Here is an 18,603-nt window from a genome sequence, read left to right as displayed (position 1 = left end):
GGTCAGGTCAATCAATCAATCAATCAGTCAATCAATTTTATTTATAAAGCCCAATATCACAAATCACAATTTGCCTCACAGGGCTTTACAGCATACGACATCCCTCTGTCCTTTGGACCCTCACAGCGGATAAGGAAAAACTCCCCAAAAAAACCCTTTAACAGGGAAAAAAAACAGTAGAAACCTCAGGAAGAGCAACTGAGGAGGGATCCCTCTTCCAGGACGGACAGACATGCAATAGATGTCGTACAGAACAGATCAGCATAATAAATTAACAGTAATCCGCATGATACAGAGAGAGAGAGAGAGAGAGAGAGAGAGAGCCCGGTGTATTATAGGGGGTCCTCCGGCAGACTAGGCCTAAGTCAGCCTAACTAGGGGCTGGTACAGGGCAAGCCTGAGCCAGCCCTAACTATAAGCTTTATCAAAGAGGAAAGTCTTAAGTCTAGTCTTAAATGTGGAGACGGTGTCTGCCTCCCGGACCATAACAGGAAGATGATTCCACAGGAGAGGAGCCTGATAGCTGAAGGCTCTGGCTCCTGATCTGCTTTTGGAGACTTTAGGGACCACGAGTAACCCTGCGTTCTCAGAGCGCAGTGTTCTGGTGGGATAATATGGCACTATGAGCTCTCTAAGATATGACGGAGCTTGACCATTTAGAGCTTTATAAGTTAACAGTAGGATTTTAAATTCAATTCTGGATTTTACAGGGAGCCAGTGCAGAGAAGCTAAAACAGGAGAAATATGATCTCATTTCTAAGTTCCTGTTAGTACACGTGCTGCTGCATTCTGAATTAGCTGGAGAGTTTTTAAGGACTTACTAGAGCTACCTGATAATAGAGAGTTACAGTAATCCAGCCTAGAGGTAACAAAAGCGTGGACCAATTTTTCTGCATCTTTTTGGGTCAGGATAGGCCTAATTTTCGCAATATTACGCAGATGAAAAAATGCAATCCGTGAGGTTTGTTTTAAATGAGAATTAAAAGACAAATCTTGATCAAATATTACTCCGAGGTTTCTTATGGTAGTGTTAGAGGCCAGAGCAATGCCATCTAGAGAAACTATGTCATCAGATAAAGAGTCTCTGAGTTGTTTGGGGCCAAGAACGATAACTTCAGTTTTGTCTGAATTTAACATCAGGAAATTGGTGCTTGTCTTTAAGGCAGTTATGGAGTTTAGTTAATTGATTGCTTTCTTCTGGCTTCATCGATAAATACAACTGAGTATCATCCGCATAACAATGGAAATTTATAGAGTGATTTCTAATGATGTTACCTAAAGGAAGCATACAGTACAGGCCAAAAGTTTGGACACACCTTCTCATTCAATGCGTTTTCTTTATTTTCATGACTATTTACATTGTAGATTCTCACTGAAGGCATCAAAACTATGAATGATCACATGTGGAGTTATGTACTTAACAAAAAAAGGTGAAATAACTGAAAACATGTTTTATATTCTAGTTTCTTCAAAATAGCCACCCTTTGCTCTGATTACTGCTTTGCACACTCTTGGCATTCTCTCCATGAGCTTCAAGAGGTAGTCACCTGAAATGATTTTCCAACAGTCTTGAAGGAGTTCCCAGAGGTGTTTAGCACTTGTTGGCCCCTTTGCCTTCACTCTGCGGTCCAGCTCACCCCAAACCATCTCGATTGGGTTCAGGTCCAGTGACTGTGGAGGCCAGGTCATCTGCCGCAGCACTCCATCACTCTCCTTCTTGGTCAAATAGCCCTTACACAACCTGGAGGCGTGTTTGGGGTCATTGTCCTGTTGAAAAATAAATGATCGTCCAACTAAACGCAAACCGGATGGGATGGCATGTCGCTGCAGGATGCTGTGGTAGCCATGCTGGTTCAGTGTGCCTTCAATTTTGAATAAATCCCCAACAGTGTCACCAGCAAAACACCCCCACACCATCACACCTCCTCCTCCATGCTTCACAGTGGGAACCAGGCATGTGGAATCCATCCGTTCACCTTTTCTGCGTCTCACAAAGACACGGCGGTTGGAACCAAAGATCTCAAATTTGGACTCATCAGACCAAAGCACAGATTTCCACTGGTCTAATGTCCATTCCTTGTGTTTCTTGGCCCAAACAAATCTCTTCTGCTTGTTGCCTCTCCTTAGCAGTGGTTTCCTAGCAGCTATTTGACCATGAAGGCCTGATTGGCGCAGTCTCCTCTTAACAGTTGTTCTAGAGATGGGTCTGCTGCTAGAACTCTGTGTGGCATTCATCTGGTCTCTGATCTGAGCTGCTGTTAACTTGCGATTTCTGAGGCTGGTGACTCGGATGAACTTATCCTCAGAAGCAGAGGTGACTCTTGGTCTTCCTTTCCTGGGTCGGTCCTCATGTGTGCCAGTTTGGTTGTAGCGCTTGATGGTTTTTGCGACTCCACTTGGGGACACATTTAAAGTTTTTGCAATTTTCCGGACTGACTGACCTTCATTTCTTAAAGTAATGATGGCCACTCGTTTTTCTTTAGTTAGCTGATTGGTTCTTGCCATAATATGAATTTTAACAGTTGTCCAATAGGGCTGTCGGCTGTGTATTAACCTGACTTCTGCACAACACAACTGATGGTCCCAACCCTATTGATAAAGCAAGAAATTCCACTAATTAACCCTGATAAGGCACACCTGTGAAGTGGAAACCATTTCAGGTGACTATGTCTTGAAGCTCATGGAGAGAATGCCAAGAGTGTGCAAAGCAGTAATCAGAGCAAAGGGTGGCTATTTCGAAGAAACTAGAATATAAAACATGTTTTCAGTTATTTCACCTTTTTCTGTTAAGTACATAACTCCACATGTGTTCATTCATAGTTTTGATGCCTTCAGTGAGAATCTACAATGTAAATAGTCATGAAAATAAAGAAAACGCATTGAATGAGAAGGTGTGTCCAAACTTTTGGCCTGTACTGTATATAGAGTAAAGAGGATTGGTCCGAGCACAGAACCTTGCGGAACTCCAAAACAAACTTTGGTACGTAAGGATGATTCATTATGAACGTCAACAAACTGAAAACGATCAGATAAATAAGATTTAAACCAGCTTAGTGCAGAACCTTTTAGGCCAATTAAGTGATCCAGTCTCTGCAGTAGAATTTGATGGTCAATTGTGTCAAACGCCGCACTAAGATCTAATAAAACAAGTACAGAGACGAGTCCTTTGTCTGAAGCAATCAGAAGGTCATTTGTAATTTTAACTAGTGCTGTCTCAGTGCTATGATGCACTCTAAATCCTGACTGAAATTCCTCAAATAAATTATTATCATGGAGAAAATCACACAGCTGGTCTGCGACTACTTTCTCAAGGATCTTTGACATAAAGGGAAGATTAGATATTGGTCTATAGTTGGCTTACACCTCTGGATCCAGGGTGGTGCATTCATAAAGGGCAGATCACTGTAGCCAATTTTAGGATCTTAGGAAGATTAGATGTTAACTTTTTGCTATTTGAAATTAGCGTGAATTTGGATCTGTCCACTGAACACCAGCTTGAGTTACGTTAAATGACACTGACTGCAGAAAGTCAGGAGTCTGTACTACTGACGGGGATGTGCATTAGATAACTATGTAAACATCGAGGTTTTAAAGGTCCAGTGTGTAAGATTTAGGGGGATGTAGTGGCATCTAGTGGTGAAGATTACAGAACCCAACCACCTGAAACTTCTCCTGGTTAGAATCCTTTCAGTGTTGAGCAGGTTTTTACCTGGAGCCAAATTATCTGCAGAGGTCTCTTCCTCTCCAAAACAAACACAACAGGTGATTTAAAACTGGTAAAAACACTGAATCAAGCAGTTTTATGATACAAATCAGTGTCTCTCCAACGCTGTTTGGCATGTTGGAGACTGGCAGCTCACCTACCACGTGCTAATGTGTGCTCACCTTTTAGCTCTGATAACTTTACATCCAGATGTTCATGAGATTTTTGTATTTGTGAAGGTCTTTACTCTCCAAAACAAACCAACCACATGGTTTAGGCCAGTAAAAACACAGAATAAAGCATTTTTACGTTGAAAATCAGTGTTTTTCTGACGTTGCTCACCGCACACATTGGCTTCTTACTATGGTGGCCATGTTAAAATGTTGAAGGCTGTATCTGGAGCCAGTGTTTGGTTTGTCCATTCTGGGCTACTGTAGACACATGGTGGTGAACATATTGATCTCCATAAACAAGGACCTGCCTTCTATGTAGAAATAACTGCACTTTCTAAGGTAACAAAAACACGACGATTCTTATTTTAAAGTGATGATACACTAAAGAAAACATACTTATTATATTGTATTCCATTTCTGCCAATATGTCCCCCTAAACCCTACAGTCTGGACCTTTAAACATTCATGCATAACAGTTTACTAACTCTGTTCTCTTCTCTCCTCTCAGATGACGCCTTTATTAACCCTCAGTTGGCCAAAATCTTCGACCGTGTTCGACAGAGTGCAGACTTCATGCCCCCGAAACAGATGATGGTACAGTATGAAGAGGCACAGCGAACATCACACACTCATTAATCTTTTGTTCATAGCTGAGTCAGTTTGTCTCTGTTCTGCAGAAAACCCTCAACGGTGACCTCGGCCCAAACTGGAGAGACAAGCTGGAGTACTTTGAGGAGAAGCCGTTTGCCGCGGCATCTATCGGTCAGGTGCATCTAGCGAGGCTGAAGGACGGCAGAGAGGTCGCCATGAAGATTCAGGTGAGAGGAGAGAAAACACAGAAGTCAACTATTACAAAATATAGCCCTTAAAAAAAATCTCACTATCAAACCTGTTGTTTCAGTACCCCGGAGTCGCCAAGAGTATCGACAGCGACGTGCGTAATATCATGACCGCTCTGAGTTTAAGCAACGCGCTGCCTGAAGGTAACATTGTCTGAGAGCTTTTTATCTTCTCTGTGATAGCAGCTGCTTTTGTCTGATGTTTGTAACCTCTGATATTGTCAACATACTCTCCGACAGAAGCTTGAATGTCATGAGTTTCAGCTTTTTTTAACATTTGCCTTCTTTCACAGGTCTGTTTCCTGAGCACATGATCGAGGTCATGAACCGTGAGCTGGCGTTGGAGTGTGATTACATAAGAGAGGCCAAGTGTGCCAAAAAATTTCAGTAAGTTGTTCACACTTGTTCCCACCACACAGACCGACTCTGGGATTCATGTCAGTTTGTTAGTCAGAGTCTGCACGGCGTGGATCCTCACTGTGTGTCAGCGGCTTACAACCTTTTTTTAAATCTGCTTTAAACAGTATGAGTAGTTAAGAATCTTAATAATAATAATAATAAATACTTTTAGAGAGCCTTGAGAGGATCAAACTACAGTATTTTACAAGAATAATTAAAGCCAGCGATAGGTGTGTGTCTGAAATGTTTTTGTTTCTTATGTTCTGCTTTGGTAATCACGCGACCATGCATGCGTGCACCTACTTCACGGTTTGGTCAGTGACCCGAATGTGCAGTCATGATGAGATACTGTAATGTAAACCACAGCTGAATGTTCAGTTTAACTAATGTTAGGATGTTTGAACTACAGAAACGTTCAGGAGAAGGCGGAAGCTGCTTGCAAAGAAAGACTTAGTCAGCAGGAAAGGGTGTGATAGTTTGAGAATCTCTGGGTGTTTTCAGACCTAGAGTTGTCTTGCTTTGGTCTGAATCAGGGACGAATTTTGTTACAAAGTTGTATAACTGCCTAGAGTAGGTTCGTGTTCTCACGGCAGTGTTTACAAGCAGACCAGATCAAATGTCTTGCGTGAGAAAGCTGCTCTTGATTGGTCAGAATTTCGATGTGGGAAAAATCCAGGAAGTAAAGCAAACGTTGAAGAAGAGTACACTTGCAAGATAAATGTGACACTTTCTAATGTCACAATGGAGGGACAACTACACAGGTTGATTTTAGCGCTGCTCATCATGGACTATATTGCTGTCATTGTTCATTTTAGTCAAACCATACAGTTTGAAAACGAGGCGCGGCTCCAACTAGAAAACAATGTTTTGATGCATTGGATGTGCTGAATGTGCATATTAAGGCAGTACAGGAGGAGGTGCACATTAATAATCCTCCAGGACTGTAACATGCTCATGTTTAACCCAAACAATGTGTCATGTGACTGCAGTTGCTTCACATCCAGGTCAGAACACCTTCTCACCACAAACAAACCGCACCAGAGTTCATTTGTAACCAGACTGAGACCACCTCTTCAAGAAGGTCTCGGTCCAGTTGTTTTGGTGCACACCTGAGTGTGATTGCTGTGTGAGCTGTATGAGCTGGCTCCCTCGTCTTGGAATGACGACCACACTATGCCCCCATCTATCTCCAGGTCCCTACTTAGTGAATTACCTCCTAAAAATAAGTATACACATGCAGTTCTTAAACTGCACACAGGGGTTAGCACCCATGTGTGGAGGGCATGTAGGTAAGCTCCAGGTAATTAAAAACAGGTGTGTGGAACAGGGAAGCAAACAGTTTTTGACTTTGTTGTGGAAGCATGTTGAAAAGCTTCGAGTATCGGTGTGTAAAACTGAATTGCTGACTGGAATATTGATGACATATGGATGCCCTTCTGTGTTTTGGTGAGCATATATACATTGTTTTGAGGATAAATGTGTCGCCAAACTCAAAGAGATAAAGCAAACTGGACATTGGTTTATTCTCAGCCCAGAACACCCCTCAGTGGCTTGTTTAGACATTTTGTTTTGTTAAAAGTCGCTATATGACCGATGTCTGGATCGATAATGTGCTGTGAAAATGTTCTGTAAGATTCATCTCACAGTCCCAACTGGGAACCAGTGCTGTTTATAACTGTGGTGACTGTCAGTGGTTCAAATCTGATGTCCACTCAGGCTGTGAGGAAGATAAACAGTGCTTAAAGGAGCAGTTTGACATTTCAGCAAACGTGCTTATTTGCTTAATGCAAAGAGTTTGATGAGAAGATTGATTGACACACGTCTGTGCAGTAGATATGAAGCTACAGCCAGCAGCTGGTTAACTTAGCTTAGCATAAACACTGGAAACAGGTGGAAATAGCTAGCCCCACTCTGTACAAAGCTAACAAAAACTGCCTACCAACACTTTATAAAACCTCACTAGTGAGCTTTAGAGGTGCTGGTAGATAAACTTTGTTGCCTTTAGATGGACCCATGCTAGCTGTTTCCCACTGTTCCCAGTCTTGATGCTAAGCTAAGCTAACCAGCTCTTGGCTGTAGCTTTAAATTTACTGCACAGACATGAGAGTGGTATCAATCTTCTCTTCCAACTCTCCAAAGAAAAACAGCACATACTCTTATTTCCCGAAATGTTAAAAACATTCCTTAAAAGAGGAAAGTTTATACTTCAGCTGTCAGGGTAATGATGGCTGTTCTCCTGTTCTCCAGAGAGCTGCTGAAAGATCACCCGTTCTTCACTGTGCCAGATGTGATTGACGAGCTGAGCAGCCCGCATGTCATCACCGCAGCGCTGGTCCCTGGCTTCCCCCTGGACAAGGCCACCGATCTCCCCCAGGAGCTCAGGAATGAGGTAGGACCGCCCTGAACTCTGCACAGCTTACTGTACAAATTACATCTGTGCTCTGCCAAGACATCTGTGGCTTTGGTTCAAGTTCAAAGTGGCGTGCCAAATGCAGAAACATGCCATCTTTTAAAACCACTGAGGCATGTCAGCTCAATCGTACTGTTTATATAGAGCACAGTTTTCTTTCTCCTCCTTTGTGTCTTATAGATTTGTGAGCAGATCTTGATTTTGTGCCTGAGGGAGCTGTTTGAGTTCAGATTCATGCAGACTGATCCAAACTGGTCCAACTTCTTCTTCGATCCACAAACTCACAAGGTCAGTTTGTCTCAGTCCTTTCATTTAATATTCACACTGTTAGTACTTGTCATGTTTCCCCCCTTTATTTTTACATTCCATGTCTTCAGGTTGCGCTGTTGGATTTTGGAGCCACTCGTGGATTTGATAAGAGTTTCACTGACACCTACATTGAGGTGAGAAGCCAGAAAAAATTACATTTACAGTACAAATCATGTAACTGTAAACTTGCTGTCATGCCCACCACAGAAAGCCCGCCTCTCAAATCATCTGATTGGACGATGGGGAAAAAGAGATGATGTGGTGCGCTTTTCCACTTTGAGTGAAAACAAACGCAAATACCTCGAACAAAAAGCTTCATTCTCATTAAAAACAATTACAAAATGTTACCTCCAGCTGCTAAGACGCTTCCTGTGTGATCAAGGCCTCAGACAGATTTCTTGTTAGAATGACATAGATATATCTAAGACACTTTTCTTGTTACAACACGATATAAATCCAGTCAGTGCCTAAAAAGAGAGCATTGCAGTCTAAAATGACAATAACTGGTTAATACTAAAGTTTCATTTCATGTTTGCGATAAGACCCGTCCACCAACATACAGTGTTGTCACAACAAGAGAAGTTTCTTATAAAAACAGCATAATGTGGTGTGAAGTTATAACAAGAAAAACTGGAATAATAGAGTGAACTATGTAATTGTCATAACATAAGAAGGGAATAAAAATGACAGTCTTGGTTTGAAATGATTCAAATGTTTAATAGAAATCCATAACAAGCTTTATTTTCAAGCAGGCAAACATTTCATTACATGAGGACTGATTTATTTATTTTTTAAAATAACTTTCACTTCCATTTCTCATCAGATTATTAATGCAGCTGCAAACAGGGACAGAGAAGGCATCCTGAAGAAATCCAGAGACATGAAGTTCCTCACGGGATACGAGTCAAAGGTAAGAAACATCCTCACCATAAACCACAACAGTGACATGTAGTTACAGAGCGTCTGTTAAGAGTCATTTTAATCCTGAGAATACCTGATAAAAACCTTCTGCAAAGACGTCACCTCTTTAAACTCAGTGGTGGAAAAAGTAACAATACCACAGTGTAAAAATACTTTGTTCCAAGTAAACGTCTTGTATTCAAAATTCTACTCAAGTGAAAGTATTATAGATAAGTATCTAAAGTAAAAGTACAAAATGGCCCCTTTCAAAGTGACGAAGCCTTCAAGGTCCCCAAACATGATATATATAGATATATATATTTTTTTAATCTTATGCACACACAAGTTATCTATTGCGCTAAGATAAAATATCTTTTGCCAGGGTTTCAGAGGCTCTTGTTAGTTTAGTTGCAGGGAAATTCAAAGCTTTATCATTTTATATATTCTATCTATAAGTACATGATGACCTTGTGTAAACTCCAAACTGAGTACATCTAATCAGCAACAAAACTGAAAGCACCTGTGAGGGGTATATGGGGACTTTAGTCTTTGAGTTGACAACTGTGTTTTGTATGTAAAACTGAAGTTGTAATTCTAAAAGTACAATATTTCCTCTGAAATTTGATAGAGTAGAAGCATAAATTGGATATACTTATTTAAAGTAGCTGTTGAATCTGTTTGGAAAAACCTGCACTTTATGACCAACTATAACAAATAGAAAAATGAAATAACATTTAATCAAATGTATTCTCTTTACAAACTTATGAACCAAAGATTAGCAACAAACAACTATTAAAATATGAATCATCATTTAATAATTTATTTATGTGGCATTAACTGATCTCTATTAATATATTAACTGATCTCTATCGACCTCCACTGGTGACCAGGACGAACTGCAACAACAGTAACCACACAGGACCCTCACGTCTAAAAAGAAACAGAAATATTTAGTGTACAGGTGAATTTCAGTAATCACGCTAAATAGTGTTGTAATAACGCTTCTTTGTAATTTGACATTTACTTAAAGGTGTCATAAAAAAGGAATAGTATAATATAGCATTTAAAAAAATCGTAAAAGTCACTAAAACATAGTATAGCATGTCAAAACATCATAGAGTATGTCAAAAGTTATTAAACCAGTATGTAAAAAAAAAAAAGTCATAAACATCAGTGTCATAGAGCATGTCAAAAGTCATAAAACGTCATAAAAAAATGTAATGGTATATAGCATGCCAAAAAAATTCCAAGATGTCATAGTGTAGTGTGTCGGAAGAAATTCATTTAAAAAAAAAAAAGTCATAGTATAGTATTTAAGAAACAAAACTCATAGCACGTCCTAAAAAAATCTACAGAAGACATAATACAGTATGTTCAAAACGAATCATAGTATGTCCTAAAAAGTCTACAAGAAAAACTTCAGTGTACTATGTTGTTTAACAGAAGCCTAAAAAATCTACAAAAACAAAGTCATACTATAGCATGTCTTAAAGAAACGTCACAGAATATTCATGGTATAGTAAGTTGTTAACAGTCAGTGTGATTATATTATATTAAAAAAAATATTGCATTGGATGACAAAACAGAATAGTTTGTTGTAATAAAGTCATCTCAAAAAGTCATAGTATAGTATGTCATGAACAATGTAAAAAATATGTACTCTAAGTTTCTGCTCTGAAACTGTCACATTTGTGCTCACTGATCCTTTAGTTTAAAAATTTTGGGTCGTCCAATTTTGCCACGAGGCCTGTTAACTAAAAGGCTGTGCTCTGTTTTCAGTCGATGGAGAACGCCCATGTGGATGCAGTGATGATCCTTGGTGAGGCTTTCTCCTCTGAGGAGCCCTTTGACTTTGGAACTCAGAGCACAACTGAGCGTATTCACAGCCTCATCCCTGTGATGCTAAGGGAGCGACTCACGCCGCCTCCCGAAGAGACGTACTCCCTCCACCGCAAGATGGGCGGCTCCTTCCTCATCTGCTCCAAACTCAAAGCTAAAATAGCCTGCAAGAACATGTTCCAGGAAGCGTATCAAAACTACTGGAAAGACGGGCACCCTGAGCCGACAAACTAGCTGCAGACTGGTCTGTTTGTGATATGTTGAACAATTTAACTCACACATTCTGAATATTTTCTTTGTGCAACCTGGGCCAGATAACGTCCATGTGAATCATGTCTGCGTGCTTCATATTCCATTACTCACTGACCAGGACTACCATCCAGTCTAACATTGCTGTTTAAAGCAATGTTTGAAGATCTTCTGTATGTATTGTTTGAATGAATTTGTTGTGTACAAGGTCAATTGTGTGTCAGTATGTTTGTATTTCATTTGACTGTCAGTTGAAATAAATTTACTGAAGTGGAAACAAATCAGCATCAAAGATCTGTACATTGCAAGCTACGAAGATGAACCTCAACCAACTGAAATAGTATGTCATATCATGAAAAAGTCATAGTATAGCGTGTCATCAAAAATCATGAAAGTCATAGTATAACATGTCGTTAAAAACCATGAAAAAAGTCATAGTATAGCATGTCGTCAGAAATCATGAAAAAAAGTCATAGTATAGCATGTCGTTAAAAACCATGAAAAAACGTCAGTAGTATGTCGTCCAAAACCATGAAAAAAAGTCATAGTATAGCATGTCGTCCGAAATCATGAAAAAAAGTCATAGTATAGCATGTCATCAAAAATCATGAAAAAACGTCATAGTATAGCATGTCGTTAAAAACCATGAAAAAACGTCAGTAGTATGTCGTCAAAAATCATGAAAAAACGTCATAGTATAGCATGTTGTTAAAAACCATGAAAAAACGTCATAGTAGTATGTCGTCAAAAATCATGAAAAAAACGTCAATATAGCATGTTGTCCAAAACCATGAAAAAACGTCATAGTATAGCATGTCGTTAAAAACCATGAAAAAACGTCATAGTATAGCATGTCGTCAGAAATCATGAAAAAACGTCATAGTATAGCATGTCGTCAGAAATCATGAAAAAACGTCATAGTATAGCATGTCGTTAAAAACCATGAAAAAAGTCATAGTATAGCATGTTGTTAAAAACCATGAAAAAACGTCATAGTAGTATGTCGTCAAAAATCATGAAAAAAACGTCAGTATAGCATGTTGTCCAAAACCATGAAAAAACGTCATAGCATGTCGTCCAAAACCATGAAAAAAAGTCATAGTATAGCATGTCGTTAAAAACCATGAAAAAAAGTCATAGTATAGTATGTCGTCAAAAACCATGAAAAAACGTCATAGTATAGCATGTCGTTAAAAACCATGAAAAAAAGTCATAGTATAGCATGTTGTTAAAAACCATGAAAAAACGTCATAGTAGTATGTCGTCAAAAATCATGAAAAAAACGTCAGTATAGCATGTCGTCCAAAACCATGAAAAAAAGTCATAGTATAGCATGTCGTTAAAAACCATGAAAAAAAGTCATAGTATAGCATGTCGTTTAAAAAGGTTATAGTGAAGTATGTCATGAAAAGGTCACAGTATAACACTCAGCTGTAACAGCAGAAGGTCACCTACCAGTGATGGAGGTGTCTCAGTCCTCATACAGTTCTCACATTGTGCCTTCAGCAGTCGTTCCTTTAACGCTCCACTTGGATTGTGACGCTGGAGAACCCAACCTCAGAGCGCAGGAGCTTTGAGGCCTTCATGAGGACGATCTGTGCATCAGCATCTTCCTCTGAGGACACAAACACAACATCTTAAAGTTCTGGTTTACAGTCATCTTAAACATGTGTCATAACTTTACAGCACAGTCTTGGTCTGTCCTGATATTCAATCAACAGAGACGCATCACCAGAGATATCAGAGTCATCTAATCTAAATTCCTCTTGTAGCAAATACAGATTCTTTCCCCTCATCTCTGTCATTATGTGTTGTGATATTAGTCTACACAGGGTTTTAAACTTGACTATGTAACGTGCTGCTGTGCACCACCTCCCCTGCAGCCAGCCTGTGTGTTAGCAGTACTGATCTTACCTGTGACCACGTGGACAGAAAGCAAAGAGCGAGTCATGTTGAGGCTCCACACGTGCAGACTGTGAACGTCCACGACTCCTCTGACAGACAGCAGCAGCTCTCTCACAGCGCTGGAGTTAACGTGCTGAGGAGCTCCTGCAGACACACAGACGACACTCGGTAACACACAAACTACAGTCCTTACAATCATAATGTCCCCACAGGCAGAGTGTGTTTACCGTCCATCAGGATTCTGAAGACGTCCTTTGTGACTGGAAGAGTAGTGGCAACAACAAGAACCGAGAACAGGAACGTGCAGATGGGATCTGCTACCTTATACTGAGGCTGTGAGGAGACAGATTTGATTAAAACAAATAATAAAAACACAGAACAAATCTTGGAGGACTCAAGACGATCTTTAAAAACAGTTCACTAAAGCTGCATTCACACCAAATCTGGCGTGGCAGAAGTTAACCAGAGTTGTGCAGCGGTTTGGGAGTCTCACTTAAAGGAATATTAAACCCACAAAATGACCATTTGTAAATAAGTCAGTCATAACTCCTGTGTACCCTTCTCCAGCAAAGACAAGAGCATCTGTGTCATCCTTTATAACTCTTTAATTCAAACCCCACATAAAAATATTACCCAGACTGCTTTCTTCCAGCCTCCACTTAAGTGTTTTTCTCACACGTCTCCATGGAAAACAGCAAATATATTGACTTACTGATTTAGTGGGGCCTCGTTTCACAACAGCAAAACTATATCAGAACAGTTTAACTGTTTATATCTTAAGTTCTGGTGTTAAACACAGCAGCATAAAGCACACTTCATTTCTACTTTTTAAATGCTTTATATTTACACACTTTTCTCTCATAGTCTTATTCTCATGTCTTATAATTCTCTATTCTTTACATTGGCACGACTGTAACAAATCATAATTCCCCCTCAGGGATCAATAAAGTATTTCTGATTCTGATTGAATGAGTACCGATCATGAGACTGGATTAATGAGACTAACTGCACAAACTGTGAGACAGTTGGTCAACAGGGGCCAGCAGTTGCACAAAACATTTTCATTTTCAAGTCCTCTTCTTAAGGTTTCCTGAAAATATTTATTAAAAGGATTTAAGTTTTTCTCCACATCTTGGTCTTACACTTAAAGAATTACTTAAAGTCTGTTAAACTGCTGCACAAAGAACCTTAGGAACCAAAGTAAGGACAAAAACAAATCACCTCTGACTCCATCTTAACTACAACATGGTTAACTTTATGGGGATAAATGAGAAAAATCAAGGCACCTCGAAAAGAGTGTTCCACGACCGTGAGAACCTGATGGACACGCTTTGAGATGAGCAACTGATTTTGCACTTTAAATTTTACCAGAAGTCATTTTATGATTGTGACCGCCTGGGGTTGGATGACTCAACTTTCCAAAGCTGTGCTCCTCCAGTACCTTTAATTCATGAGTGCTCTGTTTCCCGTCAGTTACTGGTGAGGTATTTCATGTAAGACTTAAGTGTCATACTTAAGGAGCAAATTTAAGGTGCACTGTGCAACTAGCCCCAGATCTTTTGATGTCGTTTTGCAGTTGTTAAATGGGGTTTCCAAGTGAATAAATCAATGTGTTTGCCGCTTTCTGCGAGGCATGCGAGAACAAAGCTTTCTTCACAAATTCAAAGTACCACAGAATAAAAAAATGATACACAAGTGGTCATTTTGTGGCAAATTATTCCTTTAAATCCCGTCTGTGGGGCTGCGCAGAGTGGAGAGAGAGCCAATCCTCCCATCTCACCAACTCAGTATTTTGACTTCTGCAACTCTGTTTAGCATGACTGTGCCACAAAACACACAAAGTGAGTTTTCTCCTTCTACACGCAAGCTGTTAAAACATATTTTCTTTTACTCACCGTAATATTTAATGATAGAAAGAGACTGTATTGCTTGTTCCTGTGGAGTATGGACGTCTCTCTGGTCTGATCACTAATTACCATGATTGGGTGCAGCTGTGTGTGTGCCCCCTCCACACTCCCACACCTGTTTGTGTGTGGTCTAATGAGTATTTACAGAGGTGCAGTGGTCACTTTGGTGATCTCTAAACTTTTCCTCCAGCGCCATCATCTGGTCGAAATGTGTCCAATACTTTAGTTCATGACAAAATACCTGCAAAGCTAATGGTGTTCCCATCATCCTCAGCTGTACTTTGTGTTCAGTGCTAATTATCAGAACATTATATTATCTTAGATGTTGCTCCCTGTAGTGTTTCACCTGGCACTGACCCAGAAGTGGATGACAGTAGCAGCCAGCAGGACTCCCACACTTTGCACCAGATCTCCCACCACATGTATGAAAGCTGCCTTCACACTGGCGTTGCCGTGGCTGTGATGGTGGCTGCTCCCCTGATGCCGTTTGTCCGTCTGCAGCCGGCTGGCATTAAACGTGTGACTGTGGCCGTGTGATGCTCCGGACTGATGGAGGATCAGGACCATCCTGAATAAAAGTACAAACTGTTTTTAAAGTGCGTCTGATCCCTGCTGACCCTCCTGTACCTGACACAAGAACAATGATGGTGAGCTCATTGTACTCACAGGACGTTGACCGCCACAGCACAGCCTGAGGTTATGAGCATGATCTGACTGTCGATGTCGTAGTCTCCGTCGGTGATCCTCTGGATGGCTGATATGACGAGCACCGCTGTCACGGCCCAGACTGACACTACTGACAGCAGCATGCCCAGAATCTCTGTTTGACACAACGACTGAGTCAGACAGGACACACAACGTTTATAAACTATATCAGCTTATAGTACAGATACTGTATATTCTGAACTATTATTTGGTGTCACCTGCTCGATGCCACCCAAAGGTCATGGTGTGTGTTTGAGGCCTGGCTGAGATCCACAGAGAGAAGATGCTGATGACGATGCTGCCAAAGTCAGTGAGGAGATGAGCTGCATCCGTCATGATGGCCAGACTGTGAGCAGCGTATCCACCTGCAGAGAAGAAGAAGAAGGTGTATGTGTGAATCAGGGGAGTGTTGAACACCAGGCTATGACATCCACTGTTTGTTTAGATATTAAAGGTTTTAGATCTTTTACAGTGTAAAAATACACTTGTCCGTTTTCTCTGGTGGACAAACTATGTAATAAAGACACTGTGTGCAATTTACAAAAACTTATTTTGGCATTTCTGTATTAACATCAGTAATATCTTACCAGCTGACATATAAACCAGTACAAACTCATACAGGCTGATCTATAGTCTCACCCTAATCCTGTTCCGCCAGACCTGTCTCACGCTGTGCCAGCACTGTAGGAAGGTCTGTCTGAACCCATCATTATTCCACACTAAGGGGAAAAATGCTCTTGGTTGTTTGTATTTCCTTAAACCAATCACATCCGTCTTGGGTGGTGCTAAGCCCAGGATGCAGTGTCAGTGCCCTTACAAAACAGTTTAAAAGGGGAACTTGTTTTGGTGGAACATTTGCATGTAAGAAGTCAATACCTGCAAAAGTAAACACAACATATAACCAGAGGTGGGTAGTGTAGCCAAATACTGTACTCAAGTAAGAGTACTGATACTTTAGAACAATATTACTCAAGTAAAAGTAAAAAGTAGTCATCCAAATAATTACTTGAATAAGAGTAAAAGAGTATTTGGTGAAAAAACTACTCAAGTACTGAGTAACTGTTGAGTAACGTCTGATTTATTTGTAAAATAAGAACATGAACGTAATCAATCAATCAAAAATAATAATCTGCAAATTCATGTATTTTAAACGATACCCCTTTAACTAAAACAAAAATAAATTAAATCTTTACAAACATAACATAAATCAAGGCACAAGAAACACAAATATATTCTTATATATACTGCACATATATATATATATATATATATATATATATATATATATAGTTATATATATAACTCAAGTAAAAGTAAAAAGTATTTTGCATTAAAACTACTCTGCAAAGTACAATTTATCCAAAAACTTACTCAAGTAAATGTAACTGAGTAAATGTAATTAGTTACTACCCACCTCTGCATATAACTTAAAAAGACATTTTGTCATGTAGGTTGCCAGATCAGAGGCTGTTGTTTTATGCATAGCACTCAAATGAAGTGTGTTGATGTGTATCGATTTTACCAATTTTATCATGTGGTTTTCTCTTTACATGCTAAATCACAAGAAACTAAAGCTCTCATATAACGGTAGCTGAGTAGAACGTTTAATATAAAAAGTAGATGTCATCTAGATGTATTAAAGCTTTAGATGGTAAATTATAAAAATAACTTTTTGTCATATTTTTTGAAACTGTCACTACATTCACACAGTAGTACATCAGACAGATAATCTGTTAAAAAAAAAAAACATTATTTTTTTCTGCCTCCTCCTCCTTGTAGAGCTTCTAATGGCATTTGCAGGAATCCACCATATGTAAATGAAATCAAACAATTAGAGCCGAGGCGTCACTAACGCAGCTATCAATCATGTCAGTCACTGCTCATGAACTGTTTTCAAACTGTTAAACGAGGCAGCGCTGATCAAATATGAATTGATATTGTTACTGCTTTATATATTTCTCGCTTCAAAAACACATTTTAAAGATATTTTTGGGCATTTTTTGCCTTTAATTGACAGGATAGGTAGGCGTGAAGGGGAAGAGAGAAAGGGAAAGACATGCAGCAAAGGGCCACAGGCTGGAGTCGAACCTGGGCCGCTGCTGCAACAGCCTTGTACATGGGGCGCTTGCTCTATCCACTAAGCCCCCAAAAACACATTTTAGTGTACTGTTCAGCTGTAGAATGAGAGAGTTTCCTCCAGTCACTGGGCAGTACTTCAATCAACTGTCTTCAAAATGGCAGCCGGGTCACAAACGTTCTCATTTTACAGCTAACCAGTACACTGCAATATGTTTCTGAAAACATCTGTGGTGAGAAACAGGCAACACAGTAACAATCTTTATTCATATTTGATCAGCGCTGCCTAGTTTGACTGTAGTTCACAAGCCATGAATGACAGCTGCATTCATGACTCTGCCATTAGAGGCACAATAAGTAGGCAGTGTAACAAGATGTTTTTCACAGACCTTTTTGTCTAATGTACTTCTGTCAGGATGTAGTGAGAGTTTCAGCAAATATGACTTAAGTTATTTTCATAAAAGTCACCAGCTGTAGCTTTGACTGACAGAAAATGGTAGTTCTCAAGTACAGTATGTCAAAACTTTACTTAACCCAAGTGCCTGAGTACTTTTCCTTTGTATGACTTTGTCCTGAAGCTCATTACCAACATCAACCACCACCACTTTTCATTGTCCAGCTGCCAAAGTAATTCACACTTACAGTTTCTTTTACTGACAAAATGAAGAGTAATTCAGGATCCAACTATCTACCATCTGTTTAAAATTCATTCATAAAGTATCTGTTACACTTGTGGCAGGCTGAAGTCAGTTATGACGTTTTTTCCCATCTTACCAATCACTTCTCCGGTCATGAAGACAAGGCTGACAGCACAGGCCATTAAAAGCCTCCTTCTGGCCGAACGTCTCACGTCACTTTCAGCCACTGACATGGAGTCGGTCTGTTGGCAGAGCTGGTCGGGCTGCCACAGGCCGTCCACACTGGAGGCGTCTTCACTGGACTCTGATGCAGAGTCTGAATTTGTGTCCTCTGGGAAACTCATCCTGACAGAGGACACAACTGTGAACGTATACACTTAAGACAGTCTGAGTGATTAAATATGTACATGAGCAAATTAAAAACCATCTGTGATGATGTGGAGCTCATATAAATAAGAATAAAAACAAACCATCTAAGAGGCTCCAAATGAGTCTCAATCAGCTGTTGTTTCTCTGAATCCATTGATGACTCCATGTTTTCAGGGGCTGCC

The 18,603-nt window shown here is 39.9% G+C and overlaps 2 protein-coding genes across 4 annotated transcripts in view; one reads left to right on the top strand and one right to left on the bottom strand.

The window, feature by feature from the left end:
- The window catches only part of coq8ab (coenzyme Q8A, genome duplicate b), a 21,239-nt gene extending 10,137 nt beyond the window's left edge, over positions 1-11,102 (top strand). For all 3 annotated transcript variants that reach the window (XM_033643459.2, XM_033643458.2, XM_033643460.2), the window contains 9 exons: positions 4,385-4,470; positions 4,554-4,694; positions 4,778-4,859; positions 5,009-5,102; positions 7,362-7,503; positions 7,705-7,812; positions 7,902-7,967; positions 8,657-8,743; positions 10,513-11,102. In XM_033643459.2, the coding sequence (XP_033499350.2) occupies positions 4,385-4,470; positions 4,554-4,694; positions 4,778-4,859; positions 5,009-5,102; positions 7,362-7,503; positions 7,705-7,812; positions 7,902-7,967; positions 8,657-8,743; positions 10,513-10,806 (1,100 nt within the window). In that variant the 3' untranslated portion in view covers positions 10,807-11,102. The remainder of the gene's footprint in view (positions 1-4,384; positions 4,471-4,553; positions 4,695-4,777; positions 4,860-5,008; positions 5,103-7,361; positions 7,504-7,704; positions 7,813-7,901; positions 7,968-8,656; positions 8,744-10,512) is intronic.
- Positions 9,526-18,603, bottom strand: LOC117267505 (proton-coupled zinc antiporter SLC30A2-like). Its single transcript, XM_033643462.2, has 9 exons — positions 18,523-18,603; positions 18,189-18,397; positions 15,557-15,703; positions 15,300-15,453; positions 14,991-15,201; positions 12,954-13,059; positions 12,736-12,870; positions 12,277-12,436; positions 9,526-9,663 (listed from the first exon to the last, which is right to left on the bottom strand). The coding sequence occupies exons 1-8, from the start codon at positions 18,585-18,587 to the stop codon at positions 12,339-12,341; spliced, it is 1,125 nt and encodes a 374-aa protein (XP_033499353.2). The 5' UTR covers positions 18,588-18,603; the 3' UTR covers positions 9,526-9,663; positions 12,277-12,338.

Source organism: Epinephelus lanceolatus, chromosome 15, assembly GCF_041903045.1.
Source record: "Epinephelus lanceolatus isolate andai-2023 chromosome 15, ASM4190304v1, whole genome shotgun sequence".
In the NCBI taxonomy this organism is placed as follows: domain Eukaryota; kingdom Metazoa; phylum Chordata; class Actinopteri; order Perciformes; family Serranidae; genus Epinephelus; species Epinephelus lanceolatus.
The sequence above is the reverse complement of the archived record's forward strand: the minus strand, read 5'-3'. Positions and strand labels throughout refer to the sequence as shown.